This window comes from Oncorhynchus tshawytscha, linkage group LG05 (genome assembly GCF_018296145.1).
Source record: "Oncorhynchus tshawytscha isolate Ot180627B linkage group LG05, Otsh_v2.0, whole genome shotgun sequence".
Classification (NCBI taxonomy): domain Eukaryota; kingdom Metazoa; phylum Chordata; class Actinopteri; order Salmoniformes; family Salmonidae; genus Oncorhynchus; species Oncorhynchus tshawytscha.
In genome coordinates this window covers 44,553,624-44,568,502 of record NC_056433.1, presented here as the reverse complement: position 1 = coordinate 44,568,502, position 14,879 = coordinate 44,553,624, and the positions used below count along the sequence as shown (strand labels likewise).

Below are 14,879 nucleotides of genomic sequence, written 5' to 3'. Positions count from 1 at the left end.
TCTGCATGCTTTGTAGCAAGACACGGTCATGTGACTGTCTGTAGGAGTGATAAATTGAACAGGGTGGTGTATCAAAAAAATATACACTCACCGGACGTCTGCTGCAGAGAATTACTTTTGACCAGTCGTGGTAGTAAAAGTACTGAACATGTTCGCTAACTATTTAAAAAGATGGTGAACAAGCTACAGGATGAGAGAACTTTGACGCAGGTATAGCCAACGCTACCTAGCTATTTATTTTTTTGCGAATTGGTACTTGGAGTCAAATATCAATATCGTCATAACTATAATTTTATAGAATTTAAATATTTGTTCTAATAATTGTTTATCCCAACCACACAATGGTTTAGATTGTACCATGATTCACATACATTTCTTGTTTTGTGACTAACTGAAATTAGGTGAATGTGAGTTTTTTTGCAACCAGGTATTAACTGTAGCTCAGGTTATTATGCAGTTTAAGCTCTTGTTTTGAGGAATATGTTTGGTTTCAGTATCCAGAAGGCTATCTGGAAGCCCAGGCTGCCAAGGAGAAGGAGAACAAGGAGAAGGAGAACGAGGAGGTAACTGAAACACCCACCAAAGGGAAGCGGAAAAGAAAGTCTCAGTCTAATGGTGAGTGAGTTCTTTAAAGTAGCTCTAGAATTATCTTTAACCACACAAGACACTGGTAGAGTTCAGATTTCCAACTGAGAATACAGCTGAAAATGTTTTAATATAATAATTTAACATGTCTTCTGACACACTGGTGGCCTTTTTGTTGCAGAAGCTGAAGAGAAGTCATCGCCAGCGAAGGGCACTCCCAAGAAGATGAAGTTGGAGGCCTACAAACTGACCAAAGAACAGAAGGACTGGATCAAGGACGACGAGCCCAACAGGAAGGTGTGGGACGAAGCCATGGAGTCTCTGGCCCTTGGCCCGGTAAGAAAAGCCTTTCCAGATTTCACATTATTGGAATTTATGCCAATGCAAAGCCAATTGGTCTTTGTTGTGACCATCTGAACTAGGGTTATCACGATACATGTGCCACTATACTACTAGACCAGATTTTCCTTAACAAAGCAATCTAAGCTCTTATGTTCCTTATGTAAAATATTGTGTGCTATAGCTTGCGAAATAAACACGTGACTGGGTGATAACAAGGCAATTTTTTTCCATCAGGACTGTTCAAGTAATTACCGTAATTTCCGGACTATAAGCTGCTACTTTATTCCCACGCTTTGAACCTCGTGGTTTATACAATGACGTGGCTAATTTATGGATTTTTCCCGCTTTCACAAGATTCATGCCGCCAAAAAACTGAGCACCGTCACATAATGTGACGTAAATCGAGTGCGCTCAAACTTCCCATCATTCTGATTACGGTAGTAATTTTGTCACCCTCATCATGGCAAAGACACGGAGAAATGCATATGATGCAGCTTTCAAGTTGAAGGCGATCGATCTGGCTGTTGGAAAAGGAAATAGAGCTGCTGCACGGGAGCTTGGCCTTAATGAGTCGATGATAAGACGTTGGAAAGCAGCAGCGTGAGGAACTGACTCAGTGCAAAAAGACAACAAAAGCTTTCAGAGGGAAGAAAAGCAGATGGCCCAAAGTATTTGCAGCCACTCGACATCAGTGTAAATCGTGCATTTAAGGTGGCGCTCCTTGTTCAGTGGGAGGCTTGGATGACAAGTGGGGAGAAATCCTTCACTAAAACGGGCCGCATGCGAAGAGCCACTTATGGTCAAGTCTGCCAGTGGGTCCTGACAGCGTGGAGCATTGTCAAAAAGTCCACTATCATCAACGGGTTTCGAAAGGCTGGACTGCTGCGTGTTGAAGGGGCAGCATGAGCTCAGCGGGGTATTTGCCTCCGGATGAAAGTGACGAGAGCAACAATGAAAACGATCCAACATCGGATATGAAGCAATTCTGAGGCTATTCAACTCCGACACCGAAGGAGATGGCTTCAGTGGTTTCAGTGCACAGGAGGAGGAAGATGGTGACCAATGACTTTCTTGGTAGGCCACTGTTTAATTTTTGTTACAAGCCGTGTTTCGTTTAAAGGCTGTGTAAAGTTCATTTGTTTCAATGTACCGGTAGGCACCTGCGGCTTATAGACTGTTTATTTATGTACAAAATACATATTTTTTTAATAATTCAGTGGGTGCGGTTTATATTCAGGTGCGCTTAATAGTCCATCAATTACGGTAAGTCTGCTTTATTTCCTTTTCTTCCTAGTATTGTGATACGGATATCCGTAGAACCCTAATCTGAACATTGTAATGCTGGTTCTTTCGATTATCTTCATCACTACACCAATATAGGATCACCCTGTAAAATGTCCAATATGTCACTTTTTTAGGGCGACGTGACTAAATTTGCATGGAAATAATTGTCTTGGATCTGTCGTTCTCATTGAAATGAAGTCTAAGAAGCAGTAGATCTGTTCTATATGCACTATTTCTATGCTGTCTTTCTGTTTTGTACACAAGCTGAAAATACAATAACTGGTTATGGAACATATATTTCACCAGCAGTTTAGATATGGTGTACAATGATTCTCTACACCAGGGGTCTCCAACCTTGTTTTTTTATTTTTTTTAGAATGGTTAATTATCCATATTTGGCCCCACAGGCCCCATCATTTTCTTGTTTTTATTTTTTGTGGTTTGGGATAAACATTTTACTCATTCGTAGAGGATCAACAAATGGATGTTCTGAGTCCATGTCAAATGCTTAAATTACATCAAAAGACAATTTGAGGTCTGTAAAAACAAATACATTTGGCTTTGTGTAATTCCCCTTTAATTGCGAATCTAGAAAGAGAGGAATGTGTTGGTTTTGATGTTTCTGTTGGGCCAACTGCTGCGTCATAGCAGAGTTTGTAAAACCAATGGCTGCCCAGTTGATACAAATAATCATAATATAGTTCTCAAGTAAGCCTACTCTGCAGTTAACATTTCATTAAGGCGCTCAAGCGGCGCAGACTGCATCTCAGTGCTAGAGGCGTCACTACAGACACCTTGGTTCCAGTCCCGGCTGTATCACAACTGGGCGTGATTGGGAGTCCCATAGATCGGCACACAATTGGCCCAGCGTCGTCCGGGTTTAGCCGGTGTAGGCAGTCATTATAAATACATTTGTTCTTAACTGACTTGCCATATTGAAATAAAGGTTAAATCTAAAATATTAAAGTTTTTGGGGAAAGTTTGTCTGCCCACAAGACAGTTATCATTAGCATTGCTAACTGGCTACATAAGGAGTGGTAAACAAACATGCGCACCAAACAGACACCAAACAGACATGCAGATACTGTTACGGTTAGCTTTTTTAAGCCAATAGTGGCTAACCAGGGGTGAGATAATGTAAATGTGGATATGTTTGGAAAGTAGCCGGGAGCTTTGTGTATATGACAGTTTGTGATGGAATAAAATGGGGGAGAAAAATAAGGTGGATCTACCTGTTGGAGACCCCAGCTCTCTACATTATACTTGCTTGTTTTGTCACAAACTGAAATTAGGCTAACTATTAGAATTTTAGCAACCAGGAGGAAATGGCATGCATAAAAATACTTTTGTTTTTCAGCTTCTTAATGTCTCAATCTCCTCACTTACTATGGTTTGGGTACTAGGTACTTAACAGTTATTTTTGCATTTCCAGAAATTCCTGAGCAAAGTCGAGGAGGTTTTCTTGTGTATATGCTGCCAAGAAGTGGTATTTCAACCTATCACCACTGAGTGCCAACACAATGTCTGCAGGGTAAGTTGATCTTTGCTAGCCTTGCACTGAGATTTTTCCTTTGCTTCCATAAGAGCAATAAAAATTTAGCAAGAGGTATTGAAAGGTGCATTATTTTTCATTTATTTTAGGAATGCCTTCAGCGGTCTTTCAAGGCAGAGGTGTACTCTTGCCCAGCATGCAGGCACGATCTAGGCAAAAACAACCCAATGAGTGTCAACAAACCCCTCCAAGCCATTCTCAACCAGTTCTTCCCAGGATACAGCAGTGGACGGTGATAACTCGTTCCAGCTGCTTGACCAGCATGTGGACTACATGAACTATGAGGGCAGTTAAGCAGTACAGGCAACAACAAAAAAACTTTCTTAATATAATTAGCAAATGTAAAACGCTGTCCTGTTTGGTTGCTGAAATGCCACCCCATCTTCTCCAGTCCTATTTGTAACGAACTGTAGCTATGAAACTGCCTTGATCAAATGTATCTAACGTTCTTCTGTAACAATGCATTTGAACTTGACTTGCCAAAATCAATACACAAGTTTAATTCCTTCAAGCACATGCAGTTTTAAGATGTATACGATATGGATACATCGCAGAACATTTTGTAATAGATTTTAATCAATTGCATACATTTGTATTTAGAAAACACTCCCTTTATAGAATGTATGTTTTATATTCAAAGTTTTATGTCCAATAGTACTGTTCCTAGCTCATGTATTTCATAAGCGAAGCACAACTGATAAATCCGTTGCAACCCTGTTTTGAGAAAATGTCCTCCATATCCAGGGCTTGAGTGAATGTCCTGATCTTAGATTGTGCCTGCCATCGCTCAATGGCTTGTTTTACACGTAGCATCGCGTGTTGCTGCGTCCTTAACAACTTGTTTTTGAGTACATGACTGTGGGCTATAATAGAAGGAATGATGGGTTTGGATTTGATATTGAACCCTAAAGTTATTCTATTTTCTATAGAAATTATTTAGTTGTGGTGGATGTGATCATTTTATGTGTTGAATTAATTAACATTCCAGCAATGTACGTACTTTAAAATGTATGTTTACTCTTTCAAAAAACCCTTTTCATTTATTTTGCCATGTGATATCTGATGGAGTTGCTGAACATTTTATTTAAATTTGAGCAGAGCAAAAATACTCCACAGAAACATATACCTTTCACTAATCTATGAAATGGCAGATTTTTCTATTTTGTAGTAATTATTTCCTAGTTGTAAAATGTATTTCACCTTAACCCTTTAACTGCGGTCTAAGCACACGTTTTCCATCTGAACAAACCCAAAGATGTAAAACCTGTAACCATTGTAGGGTTCAGCACAATTTGCTGTTTAGGTGTGCCACAACCTTTTGATTCATGGCAGGGCTGTGGAAAACATCTAGCTCTGTTGAACTTGACCGTAGTGGTTCAACAGAAAAATATTTAAGATCCAGAAATTGAATTTAGCTCAATTTCATATTTCTGCTTGTGTTTTATTGCAAAATGAATGCCAGTAGCTGCAGATGTTAGTAATATCCCAAATATTTACAACATTTGCATAGACTGGAAATGTATATTTTCAAATTGTATATTTTTTAGCACATGTTTTAGTTGTTTGTAGTTTTAGAAGTAACTTGCTTGCACATGGTTTCCCAAGTGCAGAATTTTCCAATACATCTTCAACCTTTTTTATAAAATAAAAATAGCAAAATTGAAATGTTACTGAGATATAAAGAATATAAATGGTGCCTTTTGTTAAATATTATGATTGCTGTCGGGTTTTTTGTGTTATTTTTTACAATAAATGCATAGAGAACTAAGTATGTCCTTTTGAAAGTGCTTATTCGTTATGCTGCCACATCTTACAATACATTTTTGGCAAGCGTTGCCTGGCTGAAATCCATAGGTTCTCTGCTATTTATGAAATTATGTACACGTCTTGTTGTAAAGGATGCTGCACTTTTCCTAATAACATGGCTCTATTTCGATCAAGTGTCAATTTCTTCAGAGAAACACCGGTCAGAGGACTTTTGATGTAAACGTTTATGTAATTCTGTTTCTGGTCAATTTAGATATTGCAAAATGACGCTTCCTTGAAGTTAACCCCTTCAAAACCGGATGTTGTTTTGGCTCTTGCTATTGGTTCATCTATCCATCTATCAACAAGATCAGCCAAATAAAACCTTTTTAACGTATCCAGTGAATACCTACAAACATGGTCTGGCCAATCATTGCGCTGAAGCTCGAGAAGGAGGCGTGAGGCCGAGCTCGTCTGTGTGCAACCAACTAGCTAATGCTCAACGGTAATCGATCGTGTGGATTTTACAAAACGAGAAATCGATTGAGGAAAAAGGAAAATAATTTGCTGCGAAAGGTAATGTTGCATGATTTGCTTAATTTTGGGGGGATCAAATGCACTTAGATACAAATGTTATTTCCGATGTGATCTAAACAGTTGTAGCTAGCTTAAGCCAGCAGCAGCAATGGTGGTGGTTGTTTTGTTGACTTTTATGGAATGGGGAAGGCAGCCTGCGGACTGTAGCTGCGCACGGGTTGTAGTGTACAGGTTGTCAATTCAAATGAACTCATAACCGGCCATTCGACACTTACCGTTTGAAAGTTTTACCATCATTGGACATTTGCGTTTTCTTACACGTAGTGTAAGAACACCAATTTTAGCTAGCAAATATAGCTCTAAGAAATGTCAGCTGTGGTTTGCTAGCGCCAGGTAGCTAACGCTAGCTTAGCTTTAATTGCATATCTCTGGCACCAAGGTAGCTAGCAATTAGTGCTAACACGAGTGACCCCACGCAATCGTTTTGGATTGATCCATACTTGTCATATTTTGTTTCTGAACCAAGGTTCATTCTGAGTATCGAGTTTGCTACGTACGTCACGACGGTCATCATACTCGTGCACGCGAGCCATTTCTGCACGTAGCTATAGTTTGCGTCTACCTTGAAAGACGTGCTAATTATGCTAGCTAAGTAACGTTACAAATAACTCGAGTCCGTGATGCTATTCATGTCTACTTTCAATCTATATTCCGTTTGCCAGTTCAGTCCGTGTGCTAATGCTAGCTACAACTTCTAGCTCCTCTATATGTGAAGCTAGCCAGTCAGAAAACGTAATTGGCTTTAAGCTCCCCAGTTTTTTTCCTCTTTTTTTATAGCCAGCTGTAACTGCCTGTGCGTGTCTCCTGTCATACCATATACCACATGCATAATTTAGAAACGTGTATGAGTGAATTTAAGAACAAGGTTAGTGAGTGTTCTTCAATGTCGCATCTCCATAGTATTTACTATCAAAATGAAGGAAAAAAATGGAATGCAGGTTATGTATAGTAATAACATCACAAAGAATTCTAAGAAGTGACAGGATCAAGTGTTTTTATTCTAGATTAAATGTGAGTGACATATTGGCATATTACCAGTAAAACATAATCAATACCTTTTTCTTTCACTTACTTGCTGTGCTGTTTCGTTGTTCTGTCGTTTCATTCTCAACCAGGATTTCTATGGAACACCGTTTGGGTCTTTGCGTGTCAAATAATGTTATAGTATATTTTTTGACGTGTCAAATAAGCTTGTTGACTTATTAGGACCTGAATGCACGTCACATAATTTAACGCGTTCATCATTTTTTTAACGTAGTTATTACACATTGATTACACGATCACTCGTATTTCATGTCACAACGATTCATTGATACGTATGCTATGATACTGGTAAAGTTGTCTCGTAGCTAGCTAGCTCATGGATGCAAACAATGTTCTTTCCCCAAAACATAGCAACACGACATCCGTTTCAGTAGCTATAGTTCACTAGGTAACTATATAGCTAGGCGTCATCATCGAAAATAACCCTAATTTATAAGACAGTTCTTATTTGATTAATGGTGGTCGAACCCATCTGTGAAGCTAACCACAATAGTGGACTTTGCGGTTTGCCCTCAAAATAAAAGTATGGCATAATTCTACTATTTGTATTAATTTGCATCACTGTCAATGACATGCTTTTATTTTGAAGGCAAACTGCAAATTTCACTATTGTGCCTAATCCTTATTGTGCCTAGCTTCACAACCCGGTCCGGGCGAGCATCACTAGCCAGATGAAGTTAGCTGGCTGCTAGCTTCATTCCTAAATCATTGCTAAGAATAATGAAAAGGACTGCAGTTTCTACTGGTCATTGTTTTCAGGCTGATTGTATTGGTGCTAGCTAGGTACCAAGCTAAAGCTAGCTACACCAGAAGTTGCGGTCGAACAAATGATGCTTTGTTACCAACGCAGTATTGTAAACACGTCGTTCGTGGCTGGTGTTTGCTTGTTTGTAGACTTTTTTTGTACAGCTTTGACAGTGCTACTGTATATTTTTTGACATGCAAAGACCCAAACGGCATTCCATAGTATGTATGTCGTGAAGCTAATAACAGTGACGCTATGACTGTGTTACTCCGGTAGGGCAACATCGGAGAAATAGCACACTTGGTAGTGTTAACCGGTGATAGGCCAGTCGGCGAAATTCAACATCACCCACGACAGAGAATGTTTGATTGTCAAGGGCAATGAATTCCATTACCTTGGCTTTAATGGATTTCGCCATTGAGTTGTCTCGATGAAATTTTGTTACTCTTTGAAATGACTGCTTGACTTGTTGACTGCTTGATCCACACAGACATTGTGGGCTAGGTTAGGAATGCTGTGTTGTGCGTATAGAGTAACATTTTACTTGGCGTCATTGTCATGAACCTACGTTATATAGGTATGCACGTCAGCTTTGACATCGGTTTTGCTCATCGGCGTTAAACTAGACATCAGCCAATACAGATGTTGTCATTTTTAGCTAATATCTGCCGATTCCGATATGTTCACCGATATATCCTGCCTCCCTAGTTCTAATACAGTTCAAGTCGGAAGTTTACATACACTTAGTTTGGAATCATTAAAACTCATATACGCCATGGGACCACGCAGCCGTTATACCGCTCAGGAAGGAGACGCGTTCCGTCTCCTAGAGATGAACGTACTTTGGTGCAAAAAGTGCGAATCAATCCCAGAAGAACAGCAAAGGACCTTGTGAAGATGCTGGAGGAAACAGGCACAAAAGTATCTATATCCTCAGTAAAACGAGTCCTATATTGACATAACCTAAAAGGCTTCTCAGCAAGGAAGAAGCCACTGCTCTAAAACTGCCATTAAAAAGCCAGACTACGGTTTGCATCTGCACATGGGAACAAAGATTGTACTTTTTGGAGAAATGCCCTCTGGTCTGATGTAACAAAAATTGAACTGTTTGGCCATAATGACCATGGTTATGTTTGGAGGAAAAGGGGGGGGCTTGCAAGCCGAAGAACACCATCTCACCCGTGAAGCACGAGGGTGGCAGCATAATGTTGTGGGGGTGCTTAGCTGCAGGAGGGACTGGTGCATTTCACAAAATAGATGGCAACATGAGGAGGGAAAATGATGTGGATATATTGAAGCAACATCTCCAGACATCAGTCAGGAAGTTACACTTGGTTGCAATGGGTCTTCCAAATGGACAATGACCCCAAGCATACTTCCAAAGTTGCTGAAAATGGCTTAAGGGCCACTCCAATACCTTGACTTTGTTGTCATCACAAAGCCCTGACTTCATCCTATAGAAAATGTGTGGGCAGAACTGAAAAGGCGTGTGCGAGCAAGGATGCCTACAAACCTGACTCAGTTACACCAGCTCTGTCAGGAGGAATGGGCCAAAATTCACCCAACTTATTTTGGGAAGCTTGTGGAAGGCTACCCGACACGTTTGACCCAAGTTAAACAATTTAAAGGCAATGCTACCAAATACTAATTGAGTGAATGTAAAATTCTGACCCACTGGGATTGTGATGAAAGACATAAAAGCTGAACTAAATCATTCCACTATTATTCTGACATTTCACATTCTTAAAATAAAGTGGTGATCCTGACAGGGATCTTTACTAGGATTAAATGTCAGGAATTGTGCAAAACTGAGTTTAAATGTATTTGGCTAAGGTGTCTGTAAACTTCTGACATCAACTGTAAATACTGTATTCTAGTGAATGCCATTCTATTTAACTATTGCTGTATACATACTATTCTATCCTACAGACTAAATATTCTATCCATGTACTGTCCATCATGTCTATACACTGCTCAAAAAATAAAGGGAACACTTAAACAACACAATGTAACTCCAAGTCAATCACACTTCTGTGAAATCAAACTGTCCACTTAGGAAGCAACACTGATTGACAATAAATTTCACATGCTGTTGTGCAAATGGAATAGACAACAGGTGGAAATTATAGGCAATTAGCAAGACATCCCCAATAAAGGAGTTCTGCAGGTGATAACCACAGTTGAAAAATTTGATTTCCATTGATTATTTTTGTGTGATTTTGTTGTCAGCACATTCAACTATGTAAAGAAAAAAGTATGTAATAAGAATATTTCATTCATTCAGATCTAGGAAGTGTTATTTTAGTATTCCCTTTTTTTTGAGCAGTGTATATCCCATCCTATACAGTACTAGTCATAAGTTTGGACACAGCCACTTATTCAAGGGTTTTTCTTTATTTTTTTACATTTTTTTTTTTTTTAAACATTTTAGAATAATAGTGAAGACATCAAAACTATGAAATGACATTAATGGAATCATGAAGTAACCAAAAAAGTTTTAATCAAATCCAAATATACTTTATTTTTGAGAATCTTCAGATAGCCACACTTTGCCTTGATGACAGCTTTGCACGCGCTTGGCATTTTCTCAACCAGCTTCGTGAGGTAGTCACCTGGAATGCATTTCAATTAACAGGTGTGCCTTGTTAATTTGTTGAATTTATTTCCTTCTTAATGTGTTTGAGCCAATCAGTTGTGTTGACAAGGTAGGGGTTGTATACAGAAGATAGCCTTATTTTTGTAAAAGACCAAGTCTATATTCTGACAAGAACAGCTCAAATAAGCAAAGTGAAATGAAAGTCCATCATTACTATAAGACATGAAGGTCAGTCAATGTGGAAAATTTCATTAACTTCGAAAGTTTCTTCAAGTGCAGTTGCAAAAACCATCAAGCGCTATGATGAAATTGGCTTTCATGAGGACCGCCACAGGACAGGAAGTTCATTGGAGTTAACTGCACCTCAGATTGCAGCCCAAATGAATGCTTTCTCAGAGTTGAAGTAACAGACACATCTCAACATTAACTGTTCAGAGGAGACTGCAGAAATCAGGTCTTCATGGTCGAATTGCTGCAAAGAAACCACTGAAGGACACCAATAAGAAGAAGAGACTTGCTTGGTCCAAGAAGCACGAACAATGGACATTAGACCGGTGGAAATCTGTCCTTTGGTCGCATGAGTCAAAATGTACGATTTTTGGTTCCAACCGCCTTGTCTTTGTGAGACGCAGAATAGGTGATTGGATGATCTCCGTATGTGTGGTTCCCACTGTGAAGCATGGAGGAGGAGGTGTGGGGGTGCGTTGCTGTTGACACTGTCAGTGATTTATTTAGAACTCAAGGCACACTTAACCAGCATGGCTGCCACAACATTCTGCAGCGATACACCATCCCATCTGGTTTGGGCTTAGTGGGACTATCATTTGTTTTTAAACTCGACAATAACCCAACCCACCCAGGCTGTGTAAGAGCTATTTGACCAAGGAGTGATGGAGTGCTGCATCAGATGACCTGTCCTCCACAATCACCTGACCTCAACCCAATTGAGATGGTTTGGGATGAATTGGACTGCAGAGTGAAGGAAAATCAGCCAATAAGTGCTTAGGATATGTGGGAACTCCTTCAAGACTGTTGGAAACACATTCCAGGTGAAGCTGGTTGAGAAAATGCAAAGAGTGGCTACTTTGAAGAATCTCACATATAAAATATATTTGGATTTGTTTAACACTTTTTTTTGTTTGTTTACTTCATGATTCCATATGTTGTTTCATAGTTTTGGTGTCTTCACCATTTATTCGACAATGTAGAAAATAGTACAAGTAAAGTAACCCTTGAATGAGTAGGTGTACAAACTTTTGACTCGTACTCTATTTATAAAAATAAAATAGTGAAGTAGGTTACCGTGGTAGTTCGACTGTGAGATTGAGTCTGACTAGAAGAAGACTAGTAGTCTTCTCTTCCCTACTAGTTGAAACTCAAACATAGAAAAACAACCTAGATAGTGAACAAAACAATGTAAATAGCAAAGAAACACAAGGACAAAGTCTTTTGTTTCAAGTAAATTAGACCAACTTTTATTCCTGTGTGCAGCACTTCTAAAAATGCATCTTTCACTCAGCTCGTCACGTGCGCACAGCCCCCAGCCAGGCAGTGTTGCAGCCCGATGTTGAATTGGCTATATAGTATTCGTAGTTTTTTGACTGTGCAATTTTTTTATTTACCAGCTGTGAAACAAAACGGCAGAAATAGTTTGAAAATAGCTACTGCAGCAATGAGTTTTTACTAAAAATGTGACCATACTTGACTGTTTTTATTTACATGCGAACACTGTGGAGCCCTGACCACCCACCAACTTGGCTGCTAAAATAGACATCTTTACCTGCCAATGCCAAAATCTACCTGCATTTGGCGGGTGTTAATTTTAGGCCCTGCTTGAAAACAGTGGACATCTTGGACGCAGTCTCCAGTTACTATCATACACTATAAATACAACCGTATGTGGACACCCCTTCACATTAGTGGATTCGGCGAGTTCAGCCACATCCGTTGCCGACAGCTTTATAAAATGGAGCACACAGCCATGCAATCTTCATAGACAAACATTGGCAGTTATTCAGTGACTTTCAACATGGCATCAACATAAGATACTGCCTTTCCAACAAGTCAGTTCGTCAAATTGGGACACCAGCCCCGACGAGCAGGTGTCCACATACTTTTGGTCATGTAGTGTACCTTGTGACCTGTGCTAATTATACAAAAGTATGTGGACACCTGCTCGTTGACCATCTCATTTCAAAATCATGGACATTAATATGGAGTTTGTCCCCCTTTTGCTGCTATAACAGCCTTCACTCTTCTGGGAAGGCTTTCCACTAGATGTTGAAACATTGCTGCGGGAACTTGCTTCCATTCAGCCACGAGCATTAGTGAGGTCGGACTGATGTGCGATTAGGCCTGGCTTGCAGTCAGCATTACAATTCATCCCAAAGGTGTTCGATGGGGTTGAGGTTAGGGCTCTGTACAGTCCAGTCAAGTTCTTCCACTTGATCTCGACAAACAATTTCTGTATTGACCTCGCTTTGTGCACGGGGGCATTGTCATGCGGAAACAGGAAAGGGCCTTCCCCAAACTGTTGCCACAAAGTTGGAAGCATAGAATTGTCTAGAACTGGTGTGGGCAAACTTTTTGGCTCGAGGGCCACATCGGAATTTTGAAATTCAACGGAGGGACGCATTTTTTGTGGGATCAATTGTTCGTTAAAATCAGTTTGCGTGGGCCTCCCATGTGGCGCAGCAGGCTAAAGGACCTGCATCGTAGTGCTTGAGGCGTCACTACAGACCCGGGTTCGATCCCAGGCTGTGTCACAGTTGGCTGTGACTGGTAGATCCATGAGGCGGCACACAATCGGCCCAGCGTCGTCTGGGTTAGGAGAGGGTTTGGCAGGCCGAGATTTCCTTGTTCCATCGTGCTCTAGCGACGCCTATGGCCTCGTTTCGCTGCCAACATGAAACCATCTAGTGTTCAGCGAAATAACAACACAATGTCAAATACAGGTAGCCTAGTGAAATAATTAACATCCAATCATATTAATATTCTCTTGTGGGAATTCCACTAACTGTCCGTATGTAGCCAAACATAGCTGCTGCTCATGTTGGTATCTGTACTAATGGTGCAAAAGCCATGACAGGGAGACAGCAAGCAGTTGCTCCCGACGCCACTTGGGTACACTGCAGCATCCACTGAGAGGCTTTTGCTGCCAAGGGAATGCCTGACAGCTTGAAAGATGTTTTGGACACTACAGTGAAAATGGAAAATTTAACTTTGTTAAAGCAAGGCCCCAGAACTCTTTGTGTATTTTCTGCACTATGCAATGATATTGGCAGCGACCATGTAACGCTTTTACAACATACAGAAGTGCGCTGGTTATCATGGGGCAAAGTATTGACACATTTTTTTAAAATTGAGAGACGAGCTTAAAGTTTTCTTTACTGACCAGAATTTTTACTTGTCTGACCGATTGCATGACGACGACTGGCCTACCTGGGTGATGTTTTTTCTCCCCTGAATGATCTGAATCTAGGATTACAGGGACAACTATATTCAATGTGTGGGACAAAATTGAGGCTATGATTAAGAAGTTGGAGTTCTTCTCTGTCTGTATTAATTAACAAGGACAACACACAGGTCTTTCCATCATTGTATGATTTTTTTTTGTGTGCAAGTGAACTCAAGTTTACAGACAATGTTTAAATGTGATATAGCGAAGCACCTGAGTGAGTTGGGTGTGCAATATTTTCAGGTACTTTCCCGAAACAGATGACACAAACCACTGGATTCGTTATCCCTTTCATGCCCTGCCTCCAGTCCACTTACCGATATCTGAACAAGAGAGCCTCATCAAAATTGCAACAAGCAGTTCTGTGAAAATTTGAATTTAATCAGAAGGCACTGCCAGATTTCTGGATTGTCCTGCCTTGGCAAATTGCGCTGTTAAGACACTGATGCCCTTTGCAACCACGTACCTAATGTGAGAGTGGATTCTCGGCCCTCACTAGCATGAAAACTAAATACAGGCACAGACTGTGTGTGGAAAATGATTTACGACTGAGACTCTCTCCAATACAACCCAACATTGCAGAGCTATGTGCATCCTTTCAAGCACACCCTTCTCATTAACCTGTGGTGAGTTATTCACATTTTTCTATGAACAAATAAGGTTTCATATATAAGATGGTTAAATAAAGAGCAAAAGTATTGATTATTATTATATTATTATTTGTGCCCTGGTCCTATAAGAGCTCTGTCACTTCCCACGAGCCTGGGTTGTGACAAATTACACTCCATCTTATGTTTAATAAATGTATGGTATCGTATAGTGTGTGTGTGGCAGGCTTAATAATGATGGCAAAAACAACATTTGAGAGTGCGCTGACTCTGGTGCTAGAGGCGGTACGCAGGTGGAGGTTGAATGTTTGAAGGGGTACGGG

General features: G+C 40.2%; 2 protein-coding genes across 5 annotated transcripts in view; both read left to right on the top strand.

Moving 5' to 3' along the window:
• Positions 1-5,531, top strand: part of LOC112250623 (E3 ubiquitin-protein ligase UHRF1) — a 31,391-nt gene extending 25,860 nt beyond the window's left edge. For both annotated transcript variants that reach the window (XM_024420925.2, XM_024420926.2), the window contains exons 14-17: positions 495-615; positions 767-921; positions 3,644-3,742; positions 3,853-5,531. In XM_024420925.2, the coding sequence (XP_024276693.1) occupies positions 495-615; positions 767-921; positions 3,644-3,742; positions 3,853-3,999 (522 nt within the window). In that variant the 3' untranslated portion in view covers positions 4,000-5,531. The remainder of the gene's footprint in view (positions 1-494; positions 616-766; positions 922-3,643; positions 3,743-3,852) is intronic.
• Positions 5,532-5,932: 401 nt separating this feature from the next.
• The window catches only part of LOC112250624 (lysine-specific demethylase 4B-like), a 91,415-nt gene continuing 82,468 nt past the window's right edge, over positions 5,933-14,879 (top strand). For 2 of the 3 annotated variants that reach the window (XM_042321952.1, XM_042321951.1), the window contains exon 1: positions 5,933-6,085. The gene's annotated coding sequence lies outside the window, so the exon portion shown is untranslated. The remainder of the gene's footprint in view (positions 6,086-14,879) is intronic. The other variant, XM_042321953.1, reaches the window with a different exon arrangement.